General features: G+C 40.6%; 1 protein-coding gene across 10 annotated transcripts in view; it reads left to right on the top strand.

Moving 5' to 3' along the window:
• The window catches only part of ZNF19 (zinc finger protein 19), a 113772-nt gene that overhangs the window by 75318 nt on the left and 22340 nt on the right, over positions 1 to 16114 (top strand). For 7 of the 10 annotated variants that reach the window (XM_029203932.1, XM_029203959.1, XM_029203951.1 and 4 more), the window contains 4 exons: positions 1256 to 1382; positions 1954 to 2067; positions 5440 to 6529; positions 11224 to 11343. In XM_029203932.1, the coding sequence (XP_029059765.1) occupies positions 1256 to 1382; positions 1954 to 2067; positions 5440 to 6529; positions 11224 to 11263 (1371 nt within the window). In that variant the 3' untranslated portion in view covers positions 11264 to 11343. Of the gene's footprint in view, positions 1 to 1255; positions 1383 to 1953; positions 2068 to 5439; positions 7821 to 11223; positions 11344 to 16114 lie in introns of all 10 variants that reach the window. The other 3 variants (XM_029203980.1, XM_029203974.1, XM_029203966.1) reach the window with 3 other exon arrangements.

The raw sequence follows: 16114 nt of genomic DNA, 5'->3' as shown, positions 1-16114 counted from the left end.
CCAGCCCATACTACTGTACTGATTGTACCATAGTGAAGAGGAGTCAGATTCCAGAAACATATAGACAATAAAATTGGCAGGATTTGATTACTGACTATTTATCGGAAATGAGTAGTGACTAGGGCAAGTTAGTCTAGTATGAATTTCAATTTTCTAACTTAGGAGACTGGGATGAAATTCGCACTGTTAAATGAGAAGCAACACTGTCACTCACTGTGCCAGTTAGTTATGTGAATTGAAAATAGAGTCAGTTTGGCAGGGGGCAGGAAGGGGGGATGTGTTTGGTGTTAGATGGGTCAGATGTGTTAGGTCCCCCAGGGAGTCTGAGGCAGTGCTGGGGAGATCTGCAGAATCAGTTGAGGTGTTGGAAGGTGGCAGGATATTCACTGTGCATTCAGGTAACCAGGTTTGATACCAAAGTCTGGGGAATGAATAAGAGTTTTATAAACCAGATCCTGAGCTCTCTGGGAAGGTAGAGTTGGGACCATCAGGGAAGGGAAAGGGTGACTATTAAAAAAGCATGAGCCTTAGTTGGCAGAAACAATTACAGATTGTCTTGGAGGTATAAAGAAAAGCAGTTAAAAGAACTACCCAGCAGCAATTTGATTCCAGAAGCATCTTCTCCCAGGAAAACGCATCAGGAAGCAGAATAGACTGCCCCCGGCAGCACTGAGCTGTCTCTACTGGACATTCTTGAGCACAGGCTGTACAACCCCTTCTTCAAGCAACAGATGAGGGTTGGATGAGACCAGTCATCAAGGCAAAAATGTGACTCTGTTCCTGTCATGTGGACTTGAGGTTTAGGGTAGAATGAGCATGTGTGGGGAACAGATGGATTGACTGGGCACTTGGGGCAGTGAAGGGGGCACAGGTCAGTCCTGAGATGCTACCTCTGAGTGGTGTCTGGAGAGACTGAAGCTAATTGTTTCCTTGTAGTTGCAACAATAAAAGACAAAGTTTTATAAAATCACAGAGATTTTGCTCTAGGAATATTAATTAATGGGAGACTTTCCAGGGTTTTCAAAATGTGTCGTGTTTTATGACACTAAATTTTGTGTTCAAATGGAAACTCTTCTGGTGGTGAGAGAAGTTCCAGATTTTTGGTTGTAGCAATAGTCATTTAACACTCATTTCTTTCACATTTTCTCATTACTCATCCTTAATAAGACCCCTCCCTCATACTGTCTCCTGTACCCCACACTCTGGCCCTGAGCCATAGAATTGGCTCTGGGGCAGCAGGAACCTCTTGTTTTAGGAGGTGGTGACCTTTGAGGACGTGGCTGTATACTTCACCCAGACAGAATGGGCTGGCCTTTCTCCTGCACAGAGGGCCCTGTACAGAAGTGTGATGCTGGAGATTTATGGGAACTTGACGTCTCTGGGTAAGGCCACTTTTCTCCTGGGACTTAGATCTATGCTTTCCCATTTCCTTCCTTTTTTCCTCCTTATCAGCCGGAGGTGTGGTGTGGAAAGGGAGGAGTCATCTCTTGTATCCTTTACTGATGGTTCTGGGACTGAGACCAAATGACCCACTTGAGAGCTTGCTGGGTAGGGACAAGTCTTGGGTCAGTTTGATCTCAATATAGGGAATTGCTGTCGCCTGGTAAGAGTATGATCTGTCCTCCCAGGGGCTCTGCACAGTAAGGAATAAGTAGCATCCATTGCCAGATAAGTTCTCAGCTTGTTGCTGTCTCCCCGTAGTCTAGGGAAGGGTATGACCCCTTCCCTGTGTTTGCATATGTCCTGCAGGATCACTAACTTATGTACTCTTACGTGTTGTTTTAGGAAGAGGTCACAAATGCTCAGTTTCCACTTGAGCAAAAATCTTGGCTTTCCCCAGTCCTGAGCCCTATTCTGTGGATCTCTTTTATTATCACTGAGACTCCTGAGCTTTTCCTTCTTTTGACACAGCAGACACAGGACTGAAAGGTGCCATTTTCTACCCCTTTTCAGGATACCCAGTTCCCAAACCTGCATTGGTCTCACTTCTGGAGAGAGGGGATTTGCCTTGGGGCCTGGAGACACGGGATGATCCCCCTGCACAGGGGACCAAACACATCTGTAAAAGTAAGTGAGGCAGGTTTAGGAACAGCAGCTACAGAGCTTTACAGAGCAGTATATTTTAAAATGAACCATGCTGGAAAGGATTTAAATAAAACAGATGATTTCTCAAAATTGGTAAAATATGAAACCATTTCCACCAATTTTAATTCTTCCTAACATATGTCCAATTAACACATCTCATAATTCTCGAATCTATTGCTCCTTTCTTCTTTTTTAATTAAAAAAATGTTTTTTATTGAAGTATAATTGACATATAACAAATTAGTTTCAGGTATACAAATAATGATTTGATATTTGTATATGTTGCGTTAATGATCACCACAAGAAGTCTAGTTAACGACCGTCCCCTTACATAATTACAAAATTTTTTTTTCTTCCAGTGAGAACTTTTGATTTACTCTCAGCAACCTTCAAATATGCAGTACAGTATTGTTAACTCTAGTCACCATGCTGTACATTACATTCCCATGACTTATTTTGTAACTGGAAGTTTGTACCTTTACCTATTTCTCTCACTCCCTACCCCTGCCTCTAGCAACCACCAACCTGTTCTCTGTAACTGTGAGCTTGGTATATTTGTTTTTGTGTGTGTGGTTTCCTTTTTTTAGATTTTAGATATAAGTGAGATTATACTGTATTTGTTTTTCTTTGTCTAACTTATTTCACTTAGCGTAATGCTCTCGAGGTCCATCGACGTTATCACAAATCGCAAGATTTCCTTCTTTTTTTATGGCTGAATTAACATTCTTATGTGTGTGTGTGTATGTATGTATCAATCACATTTTCTTTATCCATTCAGCCATCAGTGGACACTCAGCTTGCTTCAGTATCTTGGCTATTATAAATAATGCTGCAATGAACATAGGGGTGCATATATCTTTTCTAGTTAGTGTTTTCGTATTCTTTGGTTAAATACCAAGTGTTTTCATTTTCTTTGGAATTCCTGGATCACATGGTAGTTCTCTTTTTAATTTTTTTTTTTTTTAAAGCTTCTTTATTTATTTATTTTTGGCTGTGTTGGGTCTTCGTTTCTGTTGTGAGGGCTTTCTCCAGTTGCGGGCAGCGGGGGCCACTCTTCATCGTGGTGTGCGGGCCCCTCACTGCCGTGGCCTCTCTTGTTGCAGAGCACAGGCTCCAGACGTGCAGGCTTAGTAGTTGTGGCTCACGGGCCTAGTTGCTCCGTGGCATGTGGGATCCTCCCAGACCAGGGCTCGAACCCGTGTCCCCTGCATTGGCAGGCAGATTCTCAACCACTGCGCCACCAGGGAAGCCCCTCTTCTTAATTTTTTGAGGAACCTCCATACTGTTTTCCATGGTGGGTGTACCAGTTTACATTTCCATCAACATTGCACAAGGGTTCCCTTTTCTCCACATCCTTGCCAACACCTTATTTCTTGTCTTTTTGATAATAGCCATTCTAATCAGTGTGAGGTGATATCTCATTGTGGTTTTGATTTGCATTTCCCTGATGATTAGTGATGTTGAGCATCTTTTCACGTGCCTGTTGGCTGTCTGTCTTCTTTGGAAAAATGTCTGTTCAGATCTTCTTAGTTTTTTTTTTTTTTTTTGCGGTATGCGGTCCTCTCACTGTTGTGGCCTCTCCCGTTGCGGAGCACAGGCTCCAGACGCACAGGCTCAGCGGCCATGGCTCATGGGCCTAGCCGCTCCGCAGCATGTGGGATCTTCCCAGACTGGGGCATGAACCCGTGTCCCCTGCATCGGCAGGTGGACTCTCAACCACTGCACCACCAGGGAAGCCTCTTCTTATTTTTTAATTGAATTGTTTGGGGGTTTTTTGCTATTGAGTTGTATGACTTCTTTATATATTTTGGATATTAACCCCTTATCAGATATATGGTTTGCAAATATTTTCTCCTGTTCATAGGTTGCCTTTTCATTTTGTTGGTTTCCTTTGCCGTGCAGAAGCTTTTTAGTTAAATGTGGTCCCACTTGTTTATTTTTGCTTTTGTTGCTTTTGCTTTTTCTGTCAGGTTCAAAAGATCATCTCTTAGACCTATGTCAGGAGATTAATACTGCCTATGTTTTCTTCTAGGAGTTTTATGATTTCAGGTCTTACTTATGTTCAAGTCTTTAATCCATTTTGAGTTAACTTTTGTGTCCCTTGCTCCTTTCTGAGTTTCATCATTGCCTGTCTCAGAGGCCTTCCTTCCTTGGATGGGATAGATTTATTCAGGAGCAGTTTTTGAGCACTTGCCATGTGCCAAGTTTTGATTTAGAAGCTCTGGAGGATATAAGTTATGGAAACAGATGTTTAGAGCTGCAAAATGTGTGTCAAGTGCTGTTGTTGATATATAGGCAGTGGGCTGTGAAGCATAGCAGGAGGAGAGGTTAGAGTAATTTCAGTTTAGAAGCTCAGGTGATGCTCCTTCAGTGGCAGGGCCATTTGTTCTGAGTTCAACAGATAAGAATGGGTTGCAGATGGGAAAAAAAGGAAGGTAGTCTGACTGGAGGAAGGGAATAGAAGATCCACTTCAATTTCTGGCATAATATAATCTGACAGAGACCAGTATCTGAAATATATAAACAACTTTCCATCTCAACTGTTCTCTGCTTTTGAATGTTTGGCACTTTCGTTTTATTAGTCTTGTCTCAATAGCAGGCTGATGTTGGGAGTTTTAGTAATCTCTAAAATCTCTATCCAGTAGTCCCCCCTTATCTGTGGGGCATACATTCTAAGACCCCCAGTGGGTGCCTGAAACTGTGGATAATACTGAACCCTATGTAGTTGTTCCTGGGTATCTGTTGGGGATTGGCTCCAGGACCCCTGTGGATACCAAAATCTGCAGATGCTCAAGTCTCATACATAAAATGGCATAGTACAGTAGGCCTCCTGTAACTGCGGGTTCTTCATTCGTGGTTACAGAGGACTGATTGTATATATGCCATGTCTTTTTCTATACATACATACCTATGATAAAGTTTAATTTATAAATTAGGCACAGTAAGAGAATATCTAAATTGCCAGCATCACTCCTCTTGCACTTTGGGGCCATTATGAAGTAAAATAGGGGTTACTTAAACACAAGCACTGCAGTACCGCAATGGTCAATCTGATAACTGAATCAGCTACTTAGTAATAGGCAGGTAGCATATACAGAGGGATGATTTACATCTGATCACAGTGGGATGGCTCTAGTTTTCATCATGCTACTCAGAACAGTGCACAATTTAAAACTGAAGAATCGTTATTTCTGGAATTTTCCATTTAATATTTTCAGACCATGGTTGACAAGGAAACAGAAACTAGAGAAAGGGAAACTGCAGATAAGGGGGGGATGACAATAATTTTCAGTGTTCTTTTGTTTTCTAGTATAATCCTCAGGTGGCATTTTTGTTTTCTGTTTGTTATGTCAGATGCTGGGACCAACACTGACAATGAGTTAACACCAACATGGGGAGTTTCTGAAGAAAGAGATATGATGATGTCACATGGGCCACAGAAGAATGTTCTTAAGAGAAACAGCTTCCTAGAAACATGTGAACTGGAGAAGCACCAGGAAATCCCCACAGTGAAAAACATTAGAGGAAAGGTTCCAAGAATCCACTATAATAGGAAACCCTTCAGATGTGAGGAATGTGGGAAATGCTTCAGCTATTTTTCTTACTATGTTAGACACCAGAGAATCCACACTGGGGAGAAACCCTTTGAGTGTAATGAGTGTGGAAAAGCCTTTAATGGCAATTCTTCATTAATTCGACATCAGAGAATCCACACTGGAGAGAAACCCTATCAGTGTGAAGAGTGTGGGAGAGCCTTTAATGATAACGCAAATCTGATCAGGCATCAGAGAATCCACAGTGGGGACAGACCCTATCTCTGCAAGGAGTGTGGAAATGGTTTCACCAGTAGTTCTGAGTTTGTTATACACCAGAGGATTCACACTGGGGAGAAACCCTATGAGTGTAATAAGTGTGGAAAAGCTTTTGTTGGTAATTCACCACTGCTGCGACATCAGAAAATCCACACTGGAGAGAAACCTTATGAGTGTAATGAGTGTGGCAAAAGCTTCGGACGGACTTCTCATCTTAGTCAGCATCAGCGTATTCACACAGGGGAAAAGCCTTATTCTTGTAAAATATGTGGGCAAGCCTTCAATTTTCATACAAAACTAAATCGGCACCAGCGAGTCCACAGTGAGGTGAAACCCTTTGACTGTGTAGATTGTGGAAAAGCCTTTAGTGCTCAGGATCAATTAAAAAGGCATCTAAGAATCCATATTCAGGAGACTTCCTATGTGTGTGATGAGTGTGGAATAGTCTTTACTAGCAAAAGAAATCTGCTTCAGCATCAAAGAGTCCATACTAGAGAGAAAACCTGTGAATATGTCAAGTATGAAAAAACCTTTAGGACTTCTTCCCAGCTAGATCATATCCACCCTGGAGAGAAGCCAGTGCTGGATGTTGGATGTTTTGGCCTCCCAGAATTTTTTACCCCCTTTTACTGGTAATAGTACACTAAATTTCCTTTTGGATTCCGTCTTCCACTCAGGGGTAGAATTTGTGACACAGCCCCAGCTCAGCTGCAGGTTCCTTCCCTCAAGCTATAGCTGTTGGTTCAGATGTCAGTAGATAACCCAAGATAGTCCAGTTAGAATCCCAGACTTGGCAAGAGTTAATAACCTTGTAAATGGTGAGTGTGGCCCTGGCACAACAACCAGATGGCAGACTGTGGCCTGGCAATCCTTTTGCCTTCCAGTTGTTAACAAACGTTTGACAGTCCTACTCATTAAGATCTTAATCACTCATACTCGTGAAGCAGCTGGGCCTCCTAATGGGCAGTTTCACAGTGGCTGAATGGTGTTGGAGAGCCACGTGCACCCATGTGGACTTTGGAAAGCCTGCCAATTATTAATTCCATGGTACTGAATAATCCTCGAACCTCCCAGTAAGTCACTGAACAAGAATTTTCTGCCACCCTTAGCATTTGGTGTCTGCTCTTTGTCTTGGAGAGAGGAGACTGGAAAAATGAGCAATGTTTGTTCTTTGGGAGTGGTTGATTAATGTGGCTGGGGGGCAGGCATGAATTCTGGGCTACCACCCCCCCAGGAACAAGAGTGAGGTCTGTGTGCCTTCCTAGGGCACATGAGCTATGCAAGGACCTGATGCCCAAGGCAGAAGCCTCGAGTTTACCATCATCATCAACCTTGCTTTTCAGCAAATGGAAAAACTTCTTGCTGTCGTGAAAGGATAGCAAGAACATTAGATGGGTGGCTGCAGCCCCTAACCCTAAGTGAATCCCTTTCTACCTTGTGCTTCACATTCTGTGCTGTGCAGTGGGTGGTCAGTGATAGCGAATCTGCTGCTTTCACCGAGCCAGCATCTGTCCTCATGTCCAAGTGCAGCACCTCAGCTTTCCTTTGGAAGCTACATCTTAACCTGCTTCCAGTCCAAATAGTTTCAGAGGGCTGACCCCACATTCCACCCACCTGGCCAATCCCATCTTCCATCCTCTGATTGCTGTGATCAGTGCAAGGATGAGAATGTTATCCAAGCCAGGCCAAAGGCATTCTAAGCCATGAGTTTTCAAGGAAGCCTACTGAAGGAGAAACCATTCCCAGTATGGACTTTAAGCTTGTGTCATTTTGGAGTTGTTGGATGCAGTGAGAGAAACTGTGCCTGTGAATGGGACCACAAGGCACTCAGCAGGCTGATGGTTGGAGAGGGACCAGGTCACACTACAAGCACGTGAGCCCTTGGACCTGACACCTCTGAACCCAGTTTTCAACTTGTCTCTTGTAAGGATTAATTTCTGTCATTTAAAATATTTATTTTACTTGAGTAAGCGTGTCTAGTCCCTTGTAATCAAATAAGTCCTGACACATCAGGATCATTTTAAAAATTTTATTTATTTACTTTTGGCTGCATTAGGTCTTCATTGTTACATGCAGGCTTTCTTTAGTTGTGGTGAGTGAGGGCTGCTCTTCATTGTGGTGCATGAACTTATTGCAATGGCTTCTCGTTGCAGAGCACAGGCTCTAGGCGTGCGGGCTTCAGTAGTTGTGGCACTTGGGCTTCAGTAGTTGTGGCTTGCAGGCTCTAGAGCGCAGGCTCAGTAGTTGTGGCACATGGGCTTAGTTGCTCCACAGCATGTGGGATCTTCCCAGACCAGGGCTCGAACCCGTGTCTCCTGCATTGGCAGGCAGATTCATAACCACTGTGCTACCAGGGAAGCCCACATCAGGATCATTGATTCCTGAGACTCCCTCTGGCATGGTGTCCTCATTGGGCGGGGCATGTCTGGGGAAGATAAAGACACTGGGTGGGGTCAGATTTAAGGGGAGCTGCCAAACAACTCTGTCCCTGTTTCCTCTGTGTCCCAGGAGGGGGAAATCCCAGAACACGGAGAGAACTAGCAAGGAGAAAGGGTCAGAGGATGGTTAATTGGTCTGCTTGTATTTTCCATATTAAATGGGGGTGTTTTTCATCTGTTGGAATCATCCAGAACATCTGCCAGGAACTCCTGACAGTCTATATACTTATTGGACTCCTACACTAAAATAATCCATGAAAATCTATCAACTTATTTTACCTGTAACAACTGGCAATTCTTTAAGGGCAAATATCTTCAGACTTCCAAGAGTCAGTTGCATTTATTGGCAGGCACCTTTTATCAACCTCATTGCTTTTTTGTTTTTAAAAGCCCCTCTTTCTCTTCCCCAGAAATTCTTTTGTTAAAGCAGGAAGGTAGCTAGATGTGAGCAGAGAAAGGGGGGGGGGGGCATGGGCCAGATGGCAGGAAACCATGTGTCTTGTAAAAGGCGGGGGTGGGGTGGGGTCCTTGGAACCTCCAAACTGGCAGGAAACCATACATTTTGGGATAAGTGTCCTGGAGGCAAAGAAAGGTAGGAAAAGGCGGGAATCTGGTGTCCGAATGTAACCTTTTGCTCATTATGCTCTCATTACAATAAAATTAGCCTTGCAGATAAGAAGTACCCATCATGCACAGAAGCCATGACACTTCTGATCAAGGCTAAATAAGGACAAAAATTCCTCCTCCCCCCGGGAAGGTGGCACTGGGGTGAAAATCAGGGAATATGACCCCCAAATCCCTCCCTCCCCAATGAACATTACACCCCATGTAACGGGCTTGCCAAAAAAACTCAGGGCAGCTTAACTCACCTGAGCCTGCCCGCTCTCCCCAAGAGCATACTATAGCTTAAATAAATCCTCACTTTACTTTCTTGACCTCCCTGTCTCATCTCTGAATTCTGCCTGGGACGAGGCAAGAACCTTTCACTTTCAGGGTTACCTGAATCTGTGTCTCCCAAACAGCAATTCTTAAAGACCCCAAATAAATTCTTTTCCTGTTTGTTGTCTCCTGCATTATGTTATTTTGTTTTGGTTGACACACTTAGCAATATATACATAGAGTCATCTTTGTCTTTGCTTGGGCTTGTGGTTCATATCTTTCTATTGTTAAATTGTATTCCATTGCATATATAGGAAAGGAAAAATAAATTTTCCTCCACCCTTCTTTATTCTTGGTTCAGATCCCACCCTGTAACGACCTCATAAAAAGCAACTTCTAATGCGTTTATATTGTTCCATGTTTGCAGTTTTGAAAAAAAATCAGCCTAAAATCTTATATCAAACAGGCATATTTGGGGGTCCATATGCTCTTACCCTTGACATGTAGGTGCCCCAATAATCTTATGCGTTCATCTACAGAAGAACATCCTAATATCTTTAAGCTTTTAGCCATTATGAATAGAACTTGTGTATAATTTTATGGTAGTTTTTGTTTGAACACAGTTTTTCAAAGCAATTGTCTAAATACTAGAGGTCTGATTTTTCTATCCTATGCTAAGACTTTTTTAGTTTTGGAAAAAACTGCCAAACTGTCTTCCAGAGTGATTGTACCTGTACTCCACCAGCAGAGAAGGAAAGTTCCTGTTGTTCTTCCCCCAGTTGATATTGTCATTTTTTGGAGTTAGCAGTTCAAATAGGTGTGCAGTGCTAGCTCATTGTTGTTTTAATTTGTATTTCCCTAATGGTATATGAAGTTGAGTATATTCTTGTATGCCTGTTTACACTCTGTATATCTTCTTTGGCCAGGAGTCTGTTCCGATCTTTGCCCATTTTTAATGAGGTTTTTTGTTCTAGGGTTCTTGGGAAAATTTGATTATAAATCCTTTATTAGCTATGTGCTTGGCAAATATTTTTCTCTCAATTTGTGGTTTTTCTAATTTTATAAAATCCACATTATTAACTTTTTTCTTGTTGATAGGCTTTTGGTGGTGTGTGTTAAGTCATCTCCACACCCAAGGTCATGTAGATTTCTTTTCCGTTTTCTTCTAGAATTTTTATAGTTTTTTAATTTAAGTTTGTGGACAATTTTGGGTGAGTTTGGGTATAAGTTGTAAAGTTTATGTCTATATTCATTTCATTCCATGTTTTCTAATTAATTACTTGGAGAGTAGTGTACAGTTTTCCCAATACCATTTTTTCAGGGGACTGTCCTTTCCCTGTTGTATGTTCTTGGCCCTACTGTCATGAATTAACTAACCACACATATGTGGGTTTATTGCTGGGCTCTCTATTCTGTTCCTTTATTCCATGTATCTGTGTTTGTGACAGTTCCACACTGTTTTGGTTACCTTAGTTCTGTGATACAGTTTGAAGTCAGAGGGGGAGATGCCTCCAACTGTTTTCTTTTTTCTCAGAATCCCTTTGGCCATTCAGGATCCTTTGTGGTTCCATACAAATATTATTATTTCTGGCTTTATGAAAAATGCAATTGGAAATTTAATCAAGATTGCATTGAATCTGTAGATGGCTTTGGGTAGAATGGACATTTTAGTAATAGTAATTCTTCCAATCCATGAGCACAGAATATTTTTCTATTTATTTGTGTCTTCCATTTTTAAAATCAGTGCTTGATAGTTTTCTGAGTACAGGTCTCTCATGTCCTTGGTTAATTTTATTCCTAGGTATTTTGTTCTTTCTGATGAAGTTATAAATGGGATTTTTGTAATGTCTCTTTCTAGTGGTTCATTATTAGTGCATAGAAACTTAACTGATTTTTGTGTATTGATTTTATAGTCTGCAACTTCACTAAATTTTATTCCAACAGTTTTTTTTGTGGAGTGATGTGGAAAGTTGTAATTCTAAAATCCCACTGTTTCTACTGTATCCCAGGTCATCCATAACACTCAAGACATGGTGGCTCCTAGTGTAATCTTCTTACAGTCTCTCTTAATAACATGTGGACTCCTACAAGGCCAATTAACATCACAGCTTTCGTTGAACTGGATCTGGGTAAGTCTTGGCATTTATAACGAAGTTCGATGTGTTCTGTTTTTCTGGCATGGTATTGACATGGTTGTTTTGAAAAGTAATTTCTAGTAATTTCACACATACAGAAAATTTTCCACAAAGGTAAAAAGTATTCACATTTGCCACTTCACACAAAATACTCCAGTGTGTTTTACCCAAAACAGGGATACTCTCCCTGAGAACCAGCACATAAGCCCCAAGTCAAGAAATTATATGGTACCCACATTATAATTTAATCCATAAGCCCAGTTTAACTTTCACCAGTTGTCCAAATGTTTGAAAGTATCTTTTTCCATTCTGATCCGGTTTTCTTTTTTTTGGAATGATTACTTAGATTTTCCCTTATTTTTATAACCTTAATGGATTTAAGGCACACAAGACAAGTATGTGATCAGGGTGGCCTTTTCTGTATGGCTTTTTTCAGTACGGATGTTTTCAGTGTTCATCCATGTTGTAACACTTATCAGTACTTAATTCATTTTTCCCCACTGTTATTAAAAATACATGACATGACATTTACCATTTAAACATTTTAAGTGTACAGTTCTGTGGCATTAGCTACCTTCATACTGTTGTACAAATAACCTGACCATCCATGTCTAGAACTTTAAAAATTTTTCTCAAGTGAAACTCTGTATCCATTCACTCACAGCCCTCAGCCCCTGGAAACCACATTCTTTTTGTCTGAATTTGACTTCTCTGGACTGACTTATTTCACTCAGCATGGTGACTTCAAGGTTCATCCATGTTGTGGCATGTATGAGAATTACTTTAGTTTTAAAGGCTGAATCATGTCCTATTGTGTTTATTCGTTCATACCATATTTTGTTTACTCATTCATCTGTTGATGGGTACTTGGGTTTCTGCCACCTTTTGGCTACTGTGAATAATGCTGCTATGAATATGGTTGTACAAATATCTTTCAGTTTCTGCTTTCAAATATTTTGAGTATATATACTGAAGTAGAATTGACAGATCATATATCAATTGTCTGTTTAAGTTTTTGAGGAACTACCATATTGTTTTCCAGAGTGGCACCACCATTTTACTTCATTCCTTTGTATGGTATAGGTTAGTTTATGGATTTACCCATTTTATTTATCCATTCACCCTTTGAAGGACATTTTACTTGTTTCTACCTTTTGGCTATTGTGAACTGCACTGCTATGAATATTTGTGTACAAGTTTTTGTTTGCACACCTGTTTTTATTTTTTAATTTATTTTTTATTGAAGTATAGTTGATTTACAATGTGTTAATTTCTGCTATACAGCAGTGATTCAGTTATACATATATATATTAAATATTCTTTTCCATTATTGTTTATCATAGGATACTGAATATAGTTCTCTGTGCTATACAGTAGAACCTTGTTTATCCATTCTATATACAATAGCTTACATCTGCTCACCCCAACCTCCCACTCCATCCTTCCCCCACCCCCCTCCCCCTTGGCAACCACAACTCTGTTCTCCATGTCTGTCTGTTTCATAAATAGGTTCATTTGGGTCATATTTTAGATTCCACATATAAGTGATATCATATGGTATTTGTTTTTCTGACTTACTTCACTTAGTATGATAATCTCTAGTTGCATCCATGTCGCTGTAAATGGCATTATTTCATTCTTTTTTATGGCTCAGTAGTATTCCATTGTATATATGTATTCCATCTTCTTTACCCATTCATCTGTCGATGGACATTAAGGTGGTTTCCATGTCTTGGCTGTTGTGAATAGTGCTGCTGTGAACATAGGGGTGCATGTATCTTTTTGGATTAGAGTTTTGTCTGGATATGTGCCCAGGAATGGGCTTGTTGGATCATATGGTAGTTCTATTTTTAGTTTTCTGAGGAACCTCCATACTGTTCTCCATAGTGGCTGCACCAACTTACATTCCCACCAACAGTGTAGGAGGGTTCCCTTTTCTCCACATCCTCTCCAACATTTTGAATACTTGTTTTCAATTTTTTGGGGTCTATAGGAGTGACGTTGTTGTACCATATGATAATTGTATTTTTATCTTTTATTGGAAATGCCAAACTATTGTACACATAAGCTGCACCATTTTCCATTTCCACAAGCAATGTTAGGTTTCATTTTCTCTACAGTGTTAACATTTGTTAATTTCTGTTTTTTGATTATAACCATTAGTATGTGTGAAGGAGTACTGAATTATGGTATTACTTTGCATTTCCAGCACAACATCTGATGTTTTACACCTTTTCACGTGCTTGTTGATTATTTGCTTTTCTTGTCTGGGGACAGGTCTATTCAAGTCATTTTCCATTTTAAAATTTGTTTTGTCTTTTTGTTGATGTTTTGTAAACGTTCTTGATATATTCTGAAGAACAGATTCTTGTCTGATATAATACAATGTGCAAATATTTTCTTCCTTTCTGCCGGCTGTGTTTTCACTTTTTGGATATCATCTTTTGATGCACAAAAGTATTTAAAATTGAGGAAATATAATCTATCCATTATTGCATGGTTATTGTAACCTTCTGCCTTTGCTTTTCTGTAACTATCGATTCCAAATGTAAGATGCCAGCCTACCACCTGTCCTACATTGAATTCATTGCTTGCTCCCTTTAGATTACAGATATAGTAGTATTAACTATTGTTAGGTATTACCACCATGGGAAAGAACTTACAGAGTCCAGTATTTATGTATAGCACATTTTGCCTTTGCTCTACAGAGTCCATTTATTTCCATAGTTACTTAAGTCAGCACCTTTTGCCCTACCAACAGTGAGTTTTTTTCGTACATTTCTAAATCAGTTAGATTCTTTGTCACATCCGTATTCCATCCTGTGACACTCCCATATCCTAAATAAATTTGATTATGATTTACTTGTTGGGTTGTAAAAACCCATGGGTTTAGATTAATGCATAGTGGCAAGTATCCATCAAAGTACCATATAGAACATTTCAAACCCCACACCATAACTTGTTTACCATCTTTTTTTTTTAAATAAATTTATTTATTTTATTTTTGGGTCTTCATTGCTGTGCGCAGGCTTTCTTTAGTTGCAGTGAGCAGGGGCTACTCTTCATTGCAGTGCACGGGTTTCTCATTGCAGTGGCTTCTCTTGTTGCGGAGCACGGGCTCTAGGCGCACAGGCTTCAGTAGTTGTGGCTCACAAGCTCTAGAGTGCAGGCTCAGTAGTTGTGGCACACAGGCTTAGTTGCTCTGTGGCATGTGGGATTTTCCTGGACCAGGGCTCGAACCTGTGACCTCTGCATTGGCAGGCGGATTCTTAACCACTGCACCACCAGTGGGAAGCCCTACCATCTTTGTTTTGCCTATTCCCGAATGTCATATAAGTGGGGTCATACAGTGTGTACCTCCTCCTGGATTTTTTCACTTAGCAATACTGTATACGTGTAAGATTAATCCATGTTTTTTGCAAAGGTTGATGGTTTATTCCTTTCTATGTCTGAATAGTATTCCATTGCATGTGTATGAGAAGAAAAATAATTTTCCCTCTACCCTCCTAGGTTCTTGGTTGAGAAGTGCCCCCCGTAATAAAAGATTACCATCAGAAAAACAAAGAGAAGTTTAATAACATTTGTACTTCCTATATGCATGGGCGATGCCCAGGAAAAGTTAGTCCCTGAAATGGCCTAAGTCATCACCTTAAATACCATCTTCACCTAAAAACAAAAGAAGGGCTTCCCTGGTGGCGCAGTGGTTAAGAATCCGACTGCCAATGCAGGGGACACGGGTTTGAGCCCTGGTCCGGGAAAATCCCACATGCTGCAGAACAACTAAGCCCGTGAGCCACAACTACTGAGCCTGCGCTCTAGAGCCCGTGAGCCACAACTACTGAGCCTGCATGCCACAACTACTGAAGTCCGTGAGCCTAGAGCCCGTGCTCTGCAGCAAGAGAAGCCACCACAATGAGAAGCACCACGACGAAGAGTAGCCCCTGCTGGCTGCAACTAGAGAAGGCCCGCGTGCAGCAATGAAGACCCAATGCAGCCAAAAATAAATTAATTAAATTAAAATTTAAAAATTAAAAAAAATTTAAAAAAAAGAAAACGCAGATTTAAGTCCCGGCCTCCTCTACTGATAAGTGTTTCATGAGATTTAGTCATCTGTCTATTCCTGGTACAGAGAGGGAGACAACTTTTTAAATGGAGATTTCCCTTATAAATGTAAATTTCCTTCACAAAAGTGTAATCTTGACTTGGTTTTCAGAAATTGTCTTTTTTAAAAACAATCAAGCCAAAATAATCCTTACACCAAACAGGCATATTTTGGGGTAGCATATTCTGTTCCCCCAACATGGATGTACCCCAGTTTTCTTATATGTTCATCTGTTGAAGGGCATACTGATTTAAGTTTTTAGCCATTCTGAATAGAGATGCTATGCTTAATTGCATCCTCATTTTTGTTTGGACCTAGTTCTGCAGAGCAGTTGTCTAAATACTGGAGGCAGGATGTTGGCTCTTTAGGTGAGATTTGTTTAGCTTTGGAAAAATCTTCCAAAATGTCTTACAGAGTAGCTGTATATCCATTTTATTGGCAGTGATGTATAGTTCCCATTGTTCCTCACACTCCATCAATTGGTAGTGTCTTTTTTTTTTTTTTGAGTTCATCAGTTTTAATAGTTGTGCAGTGCTATCTCATTGTTTTAATTTGTAAGTCCCTAATGATATATGATGTTGAGTATATTTTTGTATGCTTACTTACTATCTACTTTGGCCAGGTCTCCATTCAGATTTTACCCATTTCTAATGGAGTTGTTTG

The sequence above is a fragment of the Monodon monoceros genome, unplaced genomic scaffold (genome assembly GCF_005190385.1).
Source record: "Monodon monoceros isolate NGI ecotype Baffin Bay Population unplaced genomic scaffold, NGI_Narwhal_1 Super_Scaffold_10, whole genome shotgun sequence".
In the NCBI taxonomy this organism is placed as follows: domain Eukaryota; kingdom Metazoa; phylum Chordata; class Mammalia; order Artiodactyla; family Monodontidae; genus Monodon; species Monodon monoceros.
The sequence above is the reverse complement of the archived record's forward strand: the minus strand, read 5'-3'. Positions and strand labels throughout refer to the sequence as shown.